This window comes from Phalacrocorax carbo, chromosome 7 (genome assembly GCF_963921805.1).
Source record: "Phalacrocorax carbo chromosome 7, bPhaCar2.1, whole genome shotgun sequence".
Lineage (NCBI taxonomy): Eukaryota > Metazoa > Chordata > Aves > Suliformes > Phalacrocoracidae > Phalacrocorax > Phalacrocorax carbo.
Window position 1 is genome coordinate 17340626 of NC_087519.1, and position 13111 is coordinate 17353736.

General features: G+C 38.3%; 1 protein-coding gene across 1 annotated transcript in view; it reads right to left on the reverse strand.

Annotated features, from left to right (window-relative positions):
- Window positions 1–13111, reverse strand: part of THSD4 (thrombospondin type 1 domain containing 4) — a 345527-nt gene that overhangs the window by 302149 nt on the left and 30267 nt on the right. Inside the window, exon 4 of the mRNA XM_064456549.1 lies at window positions 3481–3923. Within this exon, the coding sequence (XP_064312619.1) occupies window positions 3481–3923 (443 nt within the window). The remainder of the gene's footprint in view (window positions 1–3480; window positions 3924–13111) is intronic.

The following is a 13111-nucleotide window of genomic DNA, read 5'->3' on the forward strand; positions in this document are numbered from 1 at the left end:
ACACATCATGCTTACAGAAGTGGACACAGAAATTGCCGCTCCACCATGAAAGTCCACTTCACCAAAACAGAGAACAGGAAATGCAGCATTTAAGAAATATTAAAGCCTAGTCCATGAATCATATTTCATTTTTTCTCTCTTAAAGCATGTTATCCTTTTGCATGCCCTTATTACTTTTCCATATGTGCCTCCCTATAGAGGCATCTAAATGCTTTGATATCTTTTCACTATCTCCTCATTCCTGTTTGTTCTTCTTGTATGGTATGCTCCACACATTTTATCTAGGTAAAATAAACACCTAGCTGTGCTAATGGGAAATCAACTCTTCAGACCTGAGAAGAGCTCTCTTACCTTTTCCAGCAGACAACCCAGAGAATCATCAGCTTTCTTTTTGTGTTTCCATCCTCATTGTAGTGACTATCATTTCCTAATACATTTCAATTACTCAAGAACTATACTTACAGCAATATGATAAAAAGGGGAGCACTTAATTAAGGTTCTAATTATGGGTACCTCAAATCTCCCTCTCCCTGAGCTTAATGTGCAGCCCTGGTTTCTAAAGCCTAACGGAATCATGTATGAACTAACTTTCAAAAGGTGAAAATGTGAATATCCTCTTCACAGACAAGGTAGGTCAAAATTTATTATAAATAAATTATATTTTGAGTTTTGCTAAAGAAACTGAACAGTTCGTTGTCAGGTGCCTGGAAGCAGACAGAGAACTTTTCCACTTGTTGCTAAATGATACAAACATGTTTAGATGCTTTGAAGGACTGCTATTGCTGTCAAAAATGTATTTGCCCTGGCAGCCACCCAATATCATCTTACCATGCTTTCAAATGTGAGCTTATCTCAGTCACAAATGTCCATGCCTCTTTTATTGTTTTATGGAAGTCTGCTAAAATTACAGCTTTATATAAAGTCCAGTACAGTGAATAGGAATAGCCAAAAAAGTTTCCACTGGCTGTACCTAGTGTAAAAACACAGATGATTTTTTTTTTTAATAGCCTGATACCAATTTCCAATATCACCCATTTAGTGAACATTGAACACTGCTCTACAGTACAAAAATGATGTCTAGAATAACTTACATTTTGAAATCCATTTTCCATCTATCTTATAGGACCAGTAACATCCTTTGTAAAGAAGGTTTGTGCTCTGGATTTTTTAAATTAAGGAAAACTGTTAGGTCTGCCATTCTAATAAATTCATTTTCAAATAACATTTTTTGTTCTTGTTCTGTTTTTACAGTCACCACCAAAGAATCTGAAAGTTATGCAATGTAACAGGCTTTAAAGCCACCAGGGACCCTCTTAACACAAGATGGAAATAACTTATTACGCAAATAAGATTAAAACGCTGACCTTGAATCCACAGTCTTTTGCCAAGAGGCAGCATGCGTGTGGGTGGAAAAATCAACTGTGGTACAGAAGCTTGCATTGTGCTTAGGAAAGCACAAGAATTTTCAAAAGCAAAGGCCTCCATCACACAGGAAACTGGAGGCACAACGGACATTATGATTATTTTAATATTTCACATGGCAAGGCATTTATTAGGACATAACATAGCTTCGCTTCTGCACACAGTCAATATTATTTTCTGCTCATTGTCCTCTCATGTTCCAGCCATAACTGCAGTGATTGTTTCAAACTGTTCAGTCTCTCCTGGCCTGCAGAGGCCACCACAGCAGCAAGGCATAGCCTGTGGGGATGGAAGCCCAGCTGTGCCAGCAGCCTGGCAGCAGGTCTGCTGCAGAGGCCAGGCCAGCTGGGATTCCCTTGGAGACCGAGGGTGCCAAGGGGCTGGAGCAAACAGACTTTGAATGACTTTGTGCTGACAGTTCAAGGCCAGACTTCCAATATTAGTAATAACCCAGCTATGTACTACAACCTATATCTGTTACACTGCACAACTAAGAACAGAACTGCATTACAATAAATGATTAAGTAGGAAAACAGAAAAAAGAAATTATGACTTCTGGCTCAATGGAATCGTGTTAACCCTGCTACTAAAAGCCTGCCTCTGGTGTTCTCTGAATTTTTATAAGATCATCAGTGCTATATTGAAGTTAAACTCAATAGGTCAAGGCTATTAATTTGCATAGGTTTGAAAGAAAGACAGAGAAGGGATTAAAGGAAATGACCAACACCTAGGAAGATCAACATCTTAACAGCTGTTCCCGCTTTTTTAAATTTATGCTTCACTGAGGCAAACAGGATGCTAACAGGTTAATTTCTATTTTCAAATATTCTTTTGGATGGAGAGAGTTTCTTGCAGGGGCTGAGCATGTCTTTACCACCAGCAACAGAGTCCTACTGTCTTATTCCAGTCAGGCTGGAATATTGCCTCAAGGTAACATCCCTTTTGTTTGCTTGGGTCGGCAAGATGTCTTTAAGAAGGGAATTACAGTTGACTACTTCACCTAAGAATCTTAAAGAAGCAGATATGAAGGAGGGGGTTTTGGTTTTGGTTTTTTTGGTTCTTTGTTTGTTTGTTTGTTCTGGGTATTTTGTTAACTACCCTCAAAAAAATCTCTCCATGCATCTCCCAGAAGAGGGCTGAGAGGGAAAGTACCCGAGAACTGCTGGAATCCATATTCTGAGGAAAGACAGACAGAATAGAGATGTTTCAGGAACACTCCCTCCCAGGGGATCTCCACGCCTGTTCTCCTCAGTTTCCAACCTGGAAACACATCTATTTTCCTTTCATACACATACAAAAAACTGATAGATTGGCATTTAAGAAGAGAGAAAAGAGTTCCTTCAGAAACTGGAGAAATTGGAATTCACTGTAACAGCACGGTTTGACCCAGCCTTAAAGACTGAACAGCTAATACTATGAAACGGATATAAACATAATCAGTTTTTTAAATATTCAATGTATTAAACAACCATATTTTTTTAGTTTTGTCAAACAGGAAATTTTGCTGAAAGAGGTGGTAGAAAACAAAAAGGGAAAAGAGAAAACATAAAGCCCATAAATAGAAACTCTCTGGAAAACACAAAACAAACCTAGAGTTTTGACTAGGAAAAAAGTAAACAGACAGTTGGCCATTCTTTATGAAAAGAAATTTGATGAACTTTTTTTTTCAATCAATTAAAATCAGAGGGGCTGTTGAAGTTAAGAAACCAATTATATAGCTGTTACTTTTTCTGACCTTTATTATTACGGTGAAGATGGAAATGTCAAATGAGAGTGTAGCAGTAAAGGAAAAATATCTCAATAAATTGTAAAACAAATCTTAAAGGAGAATACAGTAATCTGCGTAGTACAATTGTAGAATATCTGTCCTTGGGTATTACCATGTAAGTAGTCAACAGGGAGGATAACCTTCCACAGAAGATGGTAAACATTGTAAAAGTCAGTCTAAGTCTTTAATAACTTTTCCATAAGTATTAAAAAATATCAACTCTAATCTGACACGTCATGCTTAAGTTACATCATTCATAGCAAGAATAAAATGTGTGTGTAGACACATACCTCTTTTCAGGCTTGGCGTTCTGCCTCTGGGACTGAGAATGCCTGCTGCCCCTCAATGCTCCTCTGCTCAAATGGCTGTTATTATGGCCTCCGGAAGACGCAGAGGCCCAAAGGCCAGCCCAAAGCTGCTCTTCATTCCTATGGAGTGGCACAGATGTACGGATGGCAGAAATGACATGGCCAGGATAAGCACTCAGTGAGTCCTCGTGGTGTCGGTAATTCTGATGAGCAAGAGTTCTCTCCGAGGCTGGGTACTGCTGCCCTGGCCTGCGGTAGCCCCTTTCACGGTAATAGGCTGGGAGGCAGGGCCGCGTTTGCTCCATCACACCGCCACTGCAGCTCCGAGAGCAGGCAGACCAGGGGCCCCAGCTTCCCCACATGCCTGGGATTCCTGCACTGCTATCCTCAGATGCATCTGTCTGTTTTTCTATCCTCTGGGGAACCTGTAGACACAACAGATTGACTTAGGAATAAGAATTCACACTGTAAGGCAAGGAGAGCACTAATAACCTTTTTAAGCCATTCACTCTGCAGTCACGAGGGAAACTGAATGACAGAGGAAGCAATTTGTCTTACTCATTCCCAGTCAAACAGCTGCCTATTCTGCCAGTATAGAAGAAGGTCTACAGCCAATTCAGACCAAAAGTATTGTTTGGACTACCTGTATAGGAGCAGATTTTCTTTAGGTCTCAGCAATAGGAAACATTGTGTAATGTAAAGCTTGGAAATGTGGACAATGAAAACTGTTAAAATATTGGCAAAGCCAGGAAGTAAGGTCATTTTGGTGACTAACTTGGTTCAGCAGACACTGACTGCTCTCTTCCACTCTGATTCCTCAACAATGGAGATTGCTGCTACTGGTTGCAATAATATTCAGGAACTCACACCTAATGTGGAACTTTTTAGAAAAGCAATAATATAAGGGACAGGCTGATTTCCAACCAGCCAAAAATACTGTTAACTCCTATATTACCACTGTTCCCCCAACCCCCATCTTAATTGTTCAAGGAGAAAAAGTTATTCAGCATGACCCATCCAATCCTACATTCACAGAAATCTCCATCAAATTCAGTAAAAGACAGGACAAATTGTTGGTCTTGTGTGTTCAGCGCCACTTAGCCCACACTCACCATTCAGCAGCACAGGGAAAGCAAAACTAAGAACCACCCCAAAGAGAGGTTTTTTTTTTTTCCTTGAAGGAAGCTAGGTAGGAAGGATTAGGAAAGACAGGGACTGTTACTGTAAGGAGAGCTAACTCCTCCAGCTGTGTGCCAAATATTTGAATATCCTCACCTTGCAGTTGGCAAGGTATCAGCACAGCCTAGAAGTTACAATCACCCGTCGCCATCTCCCTGTGGACTTGTGCCCCAAGCTTTACCCATTCCTGGAGCTAGATATAGTCAGGATTTCTCAGTGTTTTGCATTGGGCAGAGTGCTCAACTTTGTCACACAGAAATTAGATCCATTTTCATTAAATGCATAGTTTTTCTATTGCTTCTCTTGTCCAACTGGCTGAATGACAAGTTTTCAAAGCAGGCTTCCAATATCTGATTCTCACAGTTATTAATATGCAGAACATTCTTTTAAATGAGCATCCTTTAATAGTTTATTTACATTCTGAATAACCTTTGTACCAACAAGCACACACATACAAGCCTATCAATTCAATTAGGAGACAAAAAAGGCACTGTCCACAAACAAATGCCTGCCATACCTCAGCAGCCCTATTCAAGTCTGTAGCTACTCATAATGAGATTTGGAACGACAGCCTTGTCTGTCTGTATGTCACTTCTCCCCGCTTCAAAGGTTGAAGTCCTAAACATGTAACTTCCATTAACAATTCTGCCTCAAACATTATTGTATAATAGCAAAAGATTAGCACCTACATGCTTTGTCTCCAGTCACAGATAACATGCGCAGGCATTAACTGAACTGCAAACCACCTATGCCACTGAGCATACAGTACTGATCAGCTAGCTATAAACATGGCAGGCTTTGGTGGAATGCGGTTTGCAAACATGGGTTGAATACACCATTACTACATAATCTGACACTGCATCCCTCCTCCTCCTCCTCCTCTCCCTTTAAAAATTACCCATAGAACAGCACGCTTTCTAAAGAGAAGAGTTTGAGCCTGCACTGGGGAACAAGTGAAATGCATACTGAATTCTCCGTTCCAAGTCAAGTCATGAAAGTAACTTCTTTAACAGCATCACATAGCCTGCAAAAGGGAGACATCATCTAACCAATTTAACCTACTTTCCCATAGTTCATGATTGATTCCTTCTCTAGGTGACTTAGAAATCTTTTTGACAGTGCATTTAGTTATAATGAATATTATTATCTACTGCAAGTTAATCAACAACCAAATATTTTGCTCTGCAAATGCAATCTACTTTTCCCCTTAATTATACCCCCTAATTCTAGCCCTTTCTGTGTTTCCTATACATGTTTCATTTATTTGGCAGGACAAGGTTTGTAAGTGGAAGCAATGCATTTCACTAGGTACAGTTGTATAGCAAACAAAGTAAAGAAAAGCAGGACAAGCTTTCAGATGTGCAAGTGCCTCCAATTTCTACATCTGCACTAACTCCTAACAAGCTGCTATCAAAGATTCTTTAAATCTGAAATTTTCTTCATAATGACTGTTACGCACCAACTATTTTCCAATCTGTCACCTTCCTAACGGTGAGTGTGGCAAACTGAAATTGGGGCTAGATTTTTAGAAGGGTAGTTGCAGGGTCACTCTTCCTCCTTTACGTACCAGCACCTGCAGCCTTTTCTGTTCTTTTTCCCCAGTTTCCTTTTAAATTGCTAGTTTGCTACTTTTGTAACCAGGAGGCACATTACATTCAGGTTTTATTCTGACAGCCATCTTTTTCAAACTAGGCAGAGTTTCTAAAACAGTTTGTTGGGTTTGTTTGTTTTTTTTTCAAAAATATCATTCATATATAGAATAAATATATACAGTCAGTGTGTGAAAAATATAAAAATACTAAAACACCAGAAAGTAAGTGCCTGATTTACCTAAATTATCCTGGCTAAACTGAAAACAAAAAGCCAGAAAAACACCCTTATTTTAAGTGGTCACAAATCATCTGATTAAATCAGAACCTGTTAGAAGCTCAGAACTTCTCAATATTGGGATCATTGATTTAGAAATAATATAAGAGAAAAACATCAATACCAGCCCAAAGTCTGTTTTGGGCACAGTGAAGCAGATAAGAGAATTCCCCAAAATCTTAAAGAAAATACCATTGTGGGCAGGCAGTCTATGGAACAATGTCATTTCAATCTTATTTTTTATCTTTCTAAAAGATACTAAGAATCCCTCTGTTTCTTGGAGGTTTGGTTTTTTCCCCCCTGTTTCCTGGGTTTTGTTTGTTTATAAATCGGCTTGTTGTAAAAGATCTGTAAGATAATATTTGTGATTTAAGTGACTGGTTTTGAACACCAAATAGAGCAAGCTAATAAACTTATTAAGACAACAGAAGTCAACACAGAAAAGAAGGAGATGTTTATCCACATGGCAGAGAAGGAAGCAAATTCCAGTTCCTCTGTTTCCCTTCATTTTCCGCAGGTCCATGCAACATGCATCATATATGCTTCCTTGGGTTAACTAATCAAGTTAGAAAGACAATTAAAAACATGTCATTAAAATCCTCTCTCAAACATGCAACTCCCATGGATTTAAATGGTAACTAGATGTTGGTTTTGTTCTGCGTACAAAACCTTCAATACTGATTCCATGCAGAACTAAATAAATGCACAGTGAAAATTTAAGTCCATGGAGTTTAATTCTAAATACAGAACTAAAATTCCATAACTAGCATTCAACATTACCATGAATTGTAGAGGAACTACAGTGCAATTAAGTTTGTTTGATTTTAAATATTTCACACACATTTTACTTATCTTCAGTGCAACAGGCATGTTTACGTAGATTACACAGTTACAAAAACTCTGTATATGATGGGTAATAAATTGAAAAAGACTGAAAGCAGAATACTTTAGAATGCTATGTCTCTTGCTTCCTTAATTACATCCACTATTGTTTATGTCCTGAGAAAAAAAAAATCTCTTTATATTCTTTACTTGCTTACCTCCAAATTTTAAGGATTTCAGAAATTTAAAGTTACCTTACAGAATTTTAACATCTTTAGTAGCTTTTAGGTAGACTAATTCTCCATTAAAACACTGCCTAATGCAATAGTGGTCGTTCCTGTAGCTTTAGACTTCTGACAAGCATGAAGTCTTTCCTCACTTTTACTGTATTACAACCTTAGATCTTACTGAATTAAACACACTACCAGTAGGTTGACATAGACTGTATTTTAAATAGAACTATAGTTCATCTTGAATTCATATAATTCAGCAATCACTCTGATCCTGAATCAAAAATTCCAGCAAAAACTAGCATTACGCAAGCGATTGAAATACAATGCAAATTTCTAGTACAACCTCTGTTCAGAATTTAGAAATAAGATATCCATGAGGGGATGTCAGCAGCGGTTGTTGAAACTATACTATGCAAGAATGTCCCTGAAGAGGAAGTATCTCTTGAACTGAAAGCCACAAATATTACAAATGTAATTAGTTGTGCATGAAGACAATGACTGACAATGCAGTACTGATCTGAAAAACACTGAAAAATACTGCAGGATACTTCATCCTATACTCTCTGGTGACCCATGACAGGACCCAAGGGAATGGCAGAAAGATGTGCCAGGGGAGGTTTAGGTTGGATATTAGGAAAAGGTTCTAAAGGCTCTTCACCCCAAGGGTGGTGGAGCACTGGAACAGACTCCCCAGGAAGGTAGTCACAGCGCCAAGCATGACAATATTCAAGAAGCAATTGGACAATGCCATCAGAGATATGGTGTGACTTTTGGGGTTGTCCTGTGCAGGGACACGAGTTGTACTTGATGATCCTTGTGGGTCCCTTCCAACTCAGGAAATTCTATGATTCTATTAAACTATGGCTTACATACATATTAACTCTTCAGAAAAGTAGAAAGAAAAGTGGATAAATCAGAGGCCCATTTAACCCAGTATTATATTTCTGACTGTGTGGAAGAACCAAAGGTTTAGGGAATGGTACAAGAACCGAGACACATTCAGAGACATCCACAGACCCTCTGCTTCCAGCTAATCAGTAATTTAAGGTCCTCCATCAGCTAAACACCATATTCAAATTGTTTTTCATACCCCCTACTGGACTTAATCTCCATGAAATACAATTAATACCTTTTTTAGCGTATTTCCAATCTTGGCTTCCAAAAGATTGTGCTTTTTACATTGAAAAAGTGCTTCCTTTTTCTCTGGTTAAACCTGCAGCCTGATAATTTCACTGTGCCTCCCAAATTTTTTCATTGTGATAAATGAACAGTGATCATTCTGTATTCTCCTTCACCAAATCGTGATGTTTGACTGACACAACCCAATTCTAGGATCTCTCTCTGAAATTCAGCAGTCCTATCTGTTCAACCTCCTTTTGTAAGGAAAACAGGCCGGAATTTGGACTGTCCTCGTTCTCAGCACCTTTTCCACACACCTACATTTTGCCATGGGTGTGCAATGCTGCATACAGTACTCCAAATGTGAATTAACAACAGGCTTTCACACTAATAATGTTCATAATAGTTGGTGACAGTGTATACCTTTTAACCAGCTATGTAAATAAGCAAGTTGCTATAGCCACAGCCAATGTTACTAAGTATTTTGCAGATCCTGAGCATGTTAGTCCAAACTCAAAACTGAAAAGGGATACAAGACAGTGGCAAGCCTTAAACCTAGAGATATCTAAATCAAGTCAGACATGTCAGGTTTTCTTCAACTTCAGTTTAATACAATAATGTTATATTTCATAGATTTAATTTCTAACATGTTATGTAGTAATTCTTTTTTCCTGGTTAAATGCCCTGATTTTAAGTGGATTCATGAACAAATTGACTACATCATATTCCTAATTATACATCTGAAAAGGATGTAACAGGCATGAATGTACATTTTGCATAGCTTTATGGTATTACTTTCACCCAAAGGAAAAGAAATTGTATCCAGAAGAACATTTTATCACCTGCTCACAAAAATGCTAGCAGTGTAATTCACTCAGTAAACTCACGTTCATGTGTTGGATGCAAAGTGGAATTAACAGAAGCCAGCATGCCATTTTTATTTTAAACTACTACTATCATATTTGTCCTGTGCTTCCCAGGGGAAAGAGTCCTAATCCTGTTAATATTCCTCAACACCCTTGAGGCTTTAGGCATTTTTTCATTGTCCCTTCCATGGTCGTCCTTCTTGTTACGCCACACGATAACCCACGCAATGACACCAAACTGTCACCATCATTACTGAATGAGTGTCAAGGCACTTGGAAAACATGACCTCTTCTTATTTATTCATTACCCCAGGGTCACACCTCCTTTATTTTATAGTTCTGACTGATCAGAGATTTTGCTAGGGCAAAGCCTGTCACAAAAGATATGCATGCAGCTTTTATCACAGCCAGGCTCAGCCTGACTAGGGATTGAAAAAGCCAGTATAATAGTATATTGTTATTATTAAAAATGCTATGTCATACTTGGGATGAGATGAACACAGTATACTTCATGAACATTCACCATCTTGTTATACAATCGACCAATGATCAATCCCACGAAGTAAGAGCTAGTCTTCGCCCTCTTAAAATTTCAAGAGTGTAAAAACAAAAGCAGGGAGACTCAGAGAAACTAGAACTGAACTGCAGTTCAGAGCACAGCATGCCAAATTTTGAATGGGCTGAGAAAATTATAGTTCAGTTTTAGAACCTGTTCAAGTGTAACATTATCATATTTCCCTGCTAGTGTTGTAAACATACCTATGGAACTGGTTTAATTCTTTCACCAGTCTAAGCGTCTTAAAGGAATATTCTTCCAGTATTAGCTCAGCTGATTTTTGATAAAGGCCATACCTATATAGCCACAACAATTTCCCAGCAGAAAGTCTTTACAGTCCATTTTATAGAAGTTCATTTGCAAGCAACCATATTTTTATGCATCTTACAAGAAACATGGAACATTGGTGGTTCGATAAAAAACAATCTACCAAAAACCCCCTCAAACTTGCAGATAACAATGAACATCTCTCAAGGCTAGCAGAAAAATGGAGCAGAGCCCAAACAAAACATCATGACACAATGTGTACATGTCTGCCTGGTTAGTATGCTCAGCTATTTTAATCCTTCAGTGCATTTTGGAAGCCTTTATTCAGAGATGTAGTAAACCGTTTGGATTTTACAGTACATGGTAAGTGTAAATATTACCAGCTTAAATTATTTGGGTTTTCGTTCTTTGTATAAAAACTCTGTCTGAACATCTGTGCCTGTGAAGATTAAAGGGCTAAAAAGCCTGGAAGTAGAAGACCTTTGTATTCACAAAGCACTGAAGGGAGTTACAATGCCTGGAAAGCTTAACTGCCCCTTCAACCAACTTTGACCACATCTGAAGAAACTTTAACATTATTTAAATAGCCTAGAAAGTAAACAGCTCTGAAAAATGTTCAGAACAGTTTTTGTGCCAACAGAGCTTGAAGCTTCCCTCCAAATTTGGCTAATTTTTTTTCCACACCAAGACCACCATTACGCTCTATGACCCTCATGTTTTAAGGCAGAGGTTTCTTTCCATTTTTCTGTGAGAACGTTAAGTACTTTCAAGTAAACTTCTACCAGTTCTATATAATCACTCCTTATCTACAGTAGGATTGCTTCTGATTTACAGTAAAGATTATAAGCATCAGGCCCTTACTATATCACAAATCAGGATTCTTTATTTTAATAAACTATTTCCTCATCATTAACTATCACCTGTGACCTAGGTCACTCAGCTTGTACTACCCTAGGGCTTTTCCAGGTCAATCATATTCAGCTGCAACAAAGATACTGCCATTCTATCATATTTCTACACTTAGAAAAATTCTTTGGGATCCGCATGTGGTGGAAATACAGATTTTCTTTATTGACTGATTGGCAAAACACCTCTCAAGATCTTTCAGTGAGTCATCCACCCATCACTCCAGAAGCAGGGAAGTCAAGCTGTCATAAAACAGAAAGCAACATTCCCTAACAGAACTCACCTCTGAATCCAAAAGCTTCTCATCTTTATCATCACTCTGATTCAAGGTCTGGGACAGAACTAGCATGCAATGCACTGCCCTGATGGAAGATGAGAGCCTTATCTATGGCCTTGAAAGCTCACCTGCTCTGGAATCCAATTGGAACAAAGAGCCTTTCATTTTTTCCAGAGAAACACAGAACGAGCTTTAAGTCCCTCATGCTTTGAGCTTAAATAAGTCAGGGGATTTTTTATTTAAATAAATAAATAGATAGATTCAGAGGTCCATGATAAAGCAGGTTAAAAATAACAAAACCATTGGCCTTGATTTTTTTAAAGAGTATATTTGCATACAATGATGTATCCTTATCTGTCTCCTTTCTCCAAAGAAGAATTTTATTTCCTAACCATTTTAATCCACAACATCAAGGACAGGGAATTAGTAACAAAGCAGAGATAGCAAGAAAATTCTTTCAGCTGTTGTTCTAAATATGTCACACTAAAAGGATAATTTTAAAGGAAAAGTCTTGGCATGGACTAAATCATCTCTCCTGTTTCCTAAAGATCCCTGTAATTAGAACAGCAACATCGTTAGACAGAAAGGCTGTATTTTACCAAAGTTTCAATGAATTAAACAGCATGCATACCTATAAAGCCAAGCAACTGTGCTGAAGGCAAGCAAATATACTGACCAGTGGAAAACCCCAAGAGAAATATGGACTACATTTCAGCTGGTTGTGTTTTATGGAACTGATGTGTACAAAAATGCAATAGTAATGGACAGCAGTTATCTTACAAACAAGAAAAACATTGCAAGAAAAAAAAAAAGAGAGTGCAACACCTGCAAACACTTGTTGCAAGGAACACATACACAGCAGCTGCACACAGCATGTATACAGGGTGACTAAACTCCTCTAGTAAAATTCAGTTTAATGTATGCAGCCCAGCAGGACAGAACCACAGTAACTTTGTAGAAGGCCTGTTAGCAAGAGCTGAGTTCCAGCTCAGCAAGTCCTGACAAGTTACACATTTCAGTCACTGTGAACCTTAGGACAGAGCATCACCCTAGCTGGATTGCAAGAACACCACCTTCCATTACATGCTTCTGCTTCTTAGGATATGTAAAAGCATGGTGGTGACCAGCTGTGGTGGAGATCCCATGGTACTCCTTAGAACTATTAGGCATGAGCCCTGATGTTTTGGCCAAAAGTCAAGCTTAGATATTAACTACTTTGTCTAATTCTGACTTCCTCCAGTGTTTCAAGGATATAGTAGACTTGCTTCATGCTTCACATTTTACTCTATTGTAGTGTGTTCAGATGCATTAGGCAGCTGCATCCTTTTCAGTTAACAGAACAGTGACTTTTATAAGGTGTGGTGGGGTAAAAGAACAATGGAAATGAAAAGCATTGCCATTCACTGTCATTATTACAGTATAAATGAAAGTGTAGGATCACATTTATACACAGGATTTCCTATATGAATCCTAAAAATTATACCATAGATTTAGTAACCAAATTCTTATCACTTGAAATAGT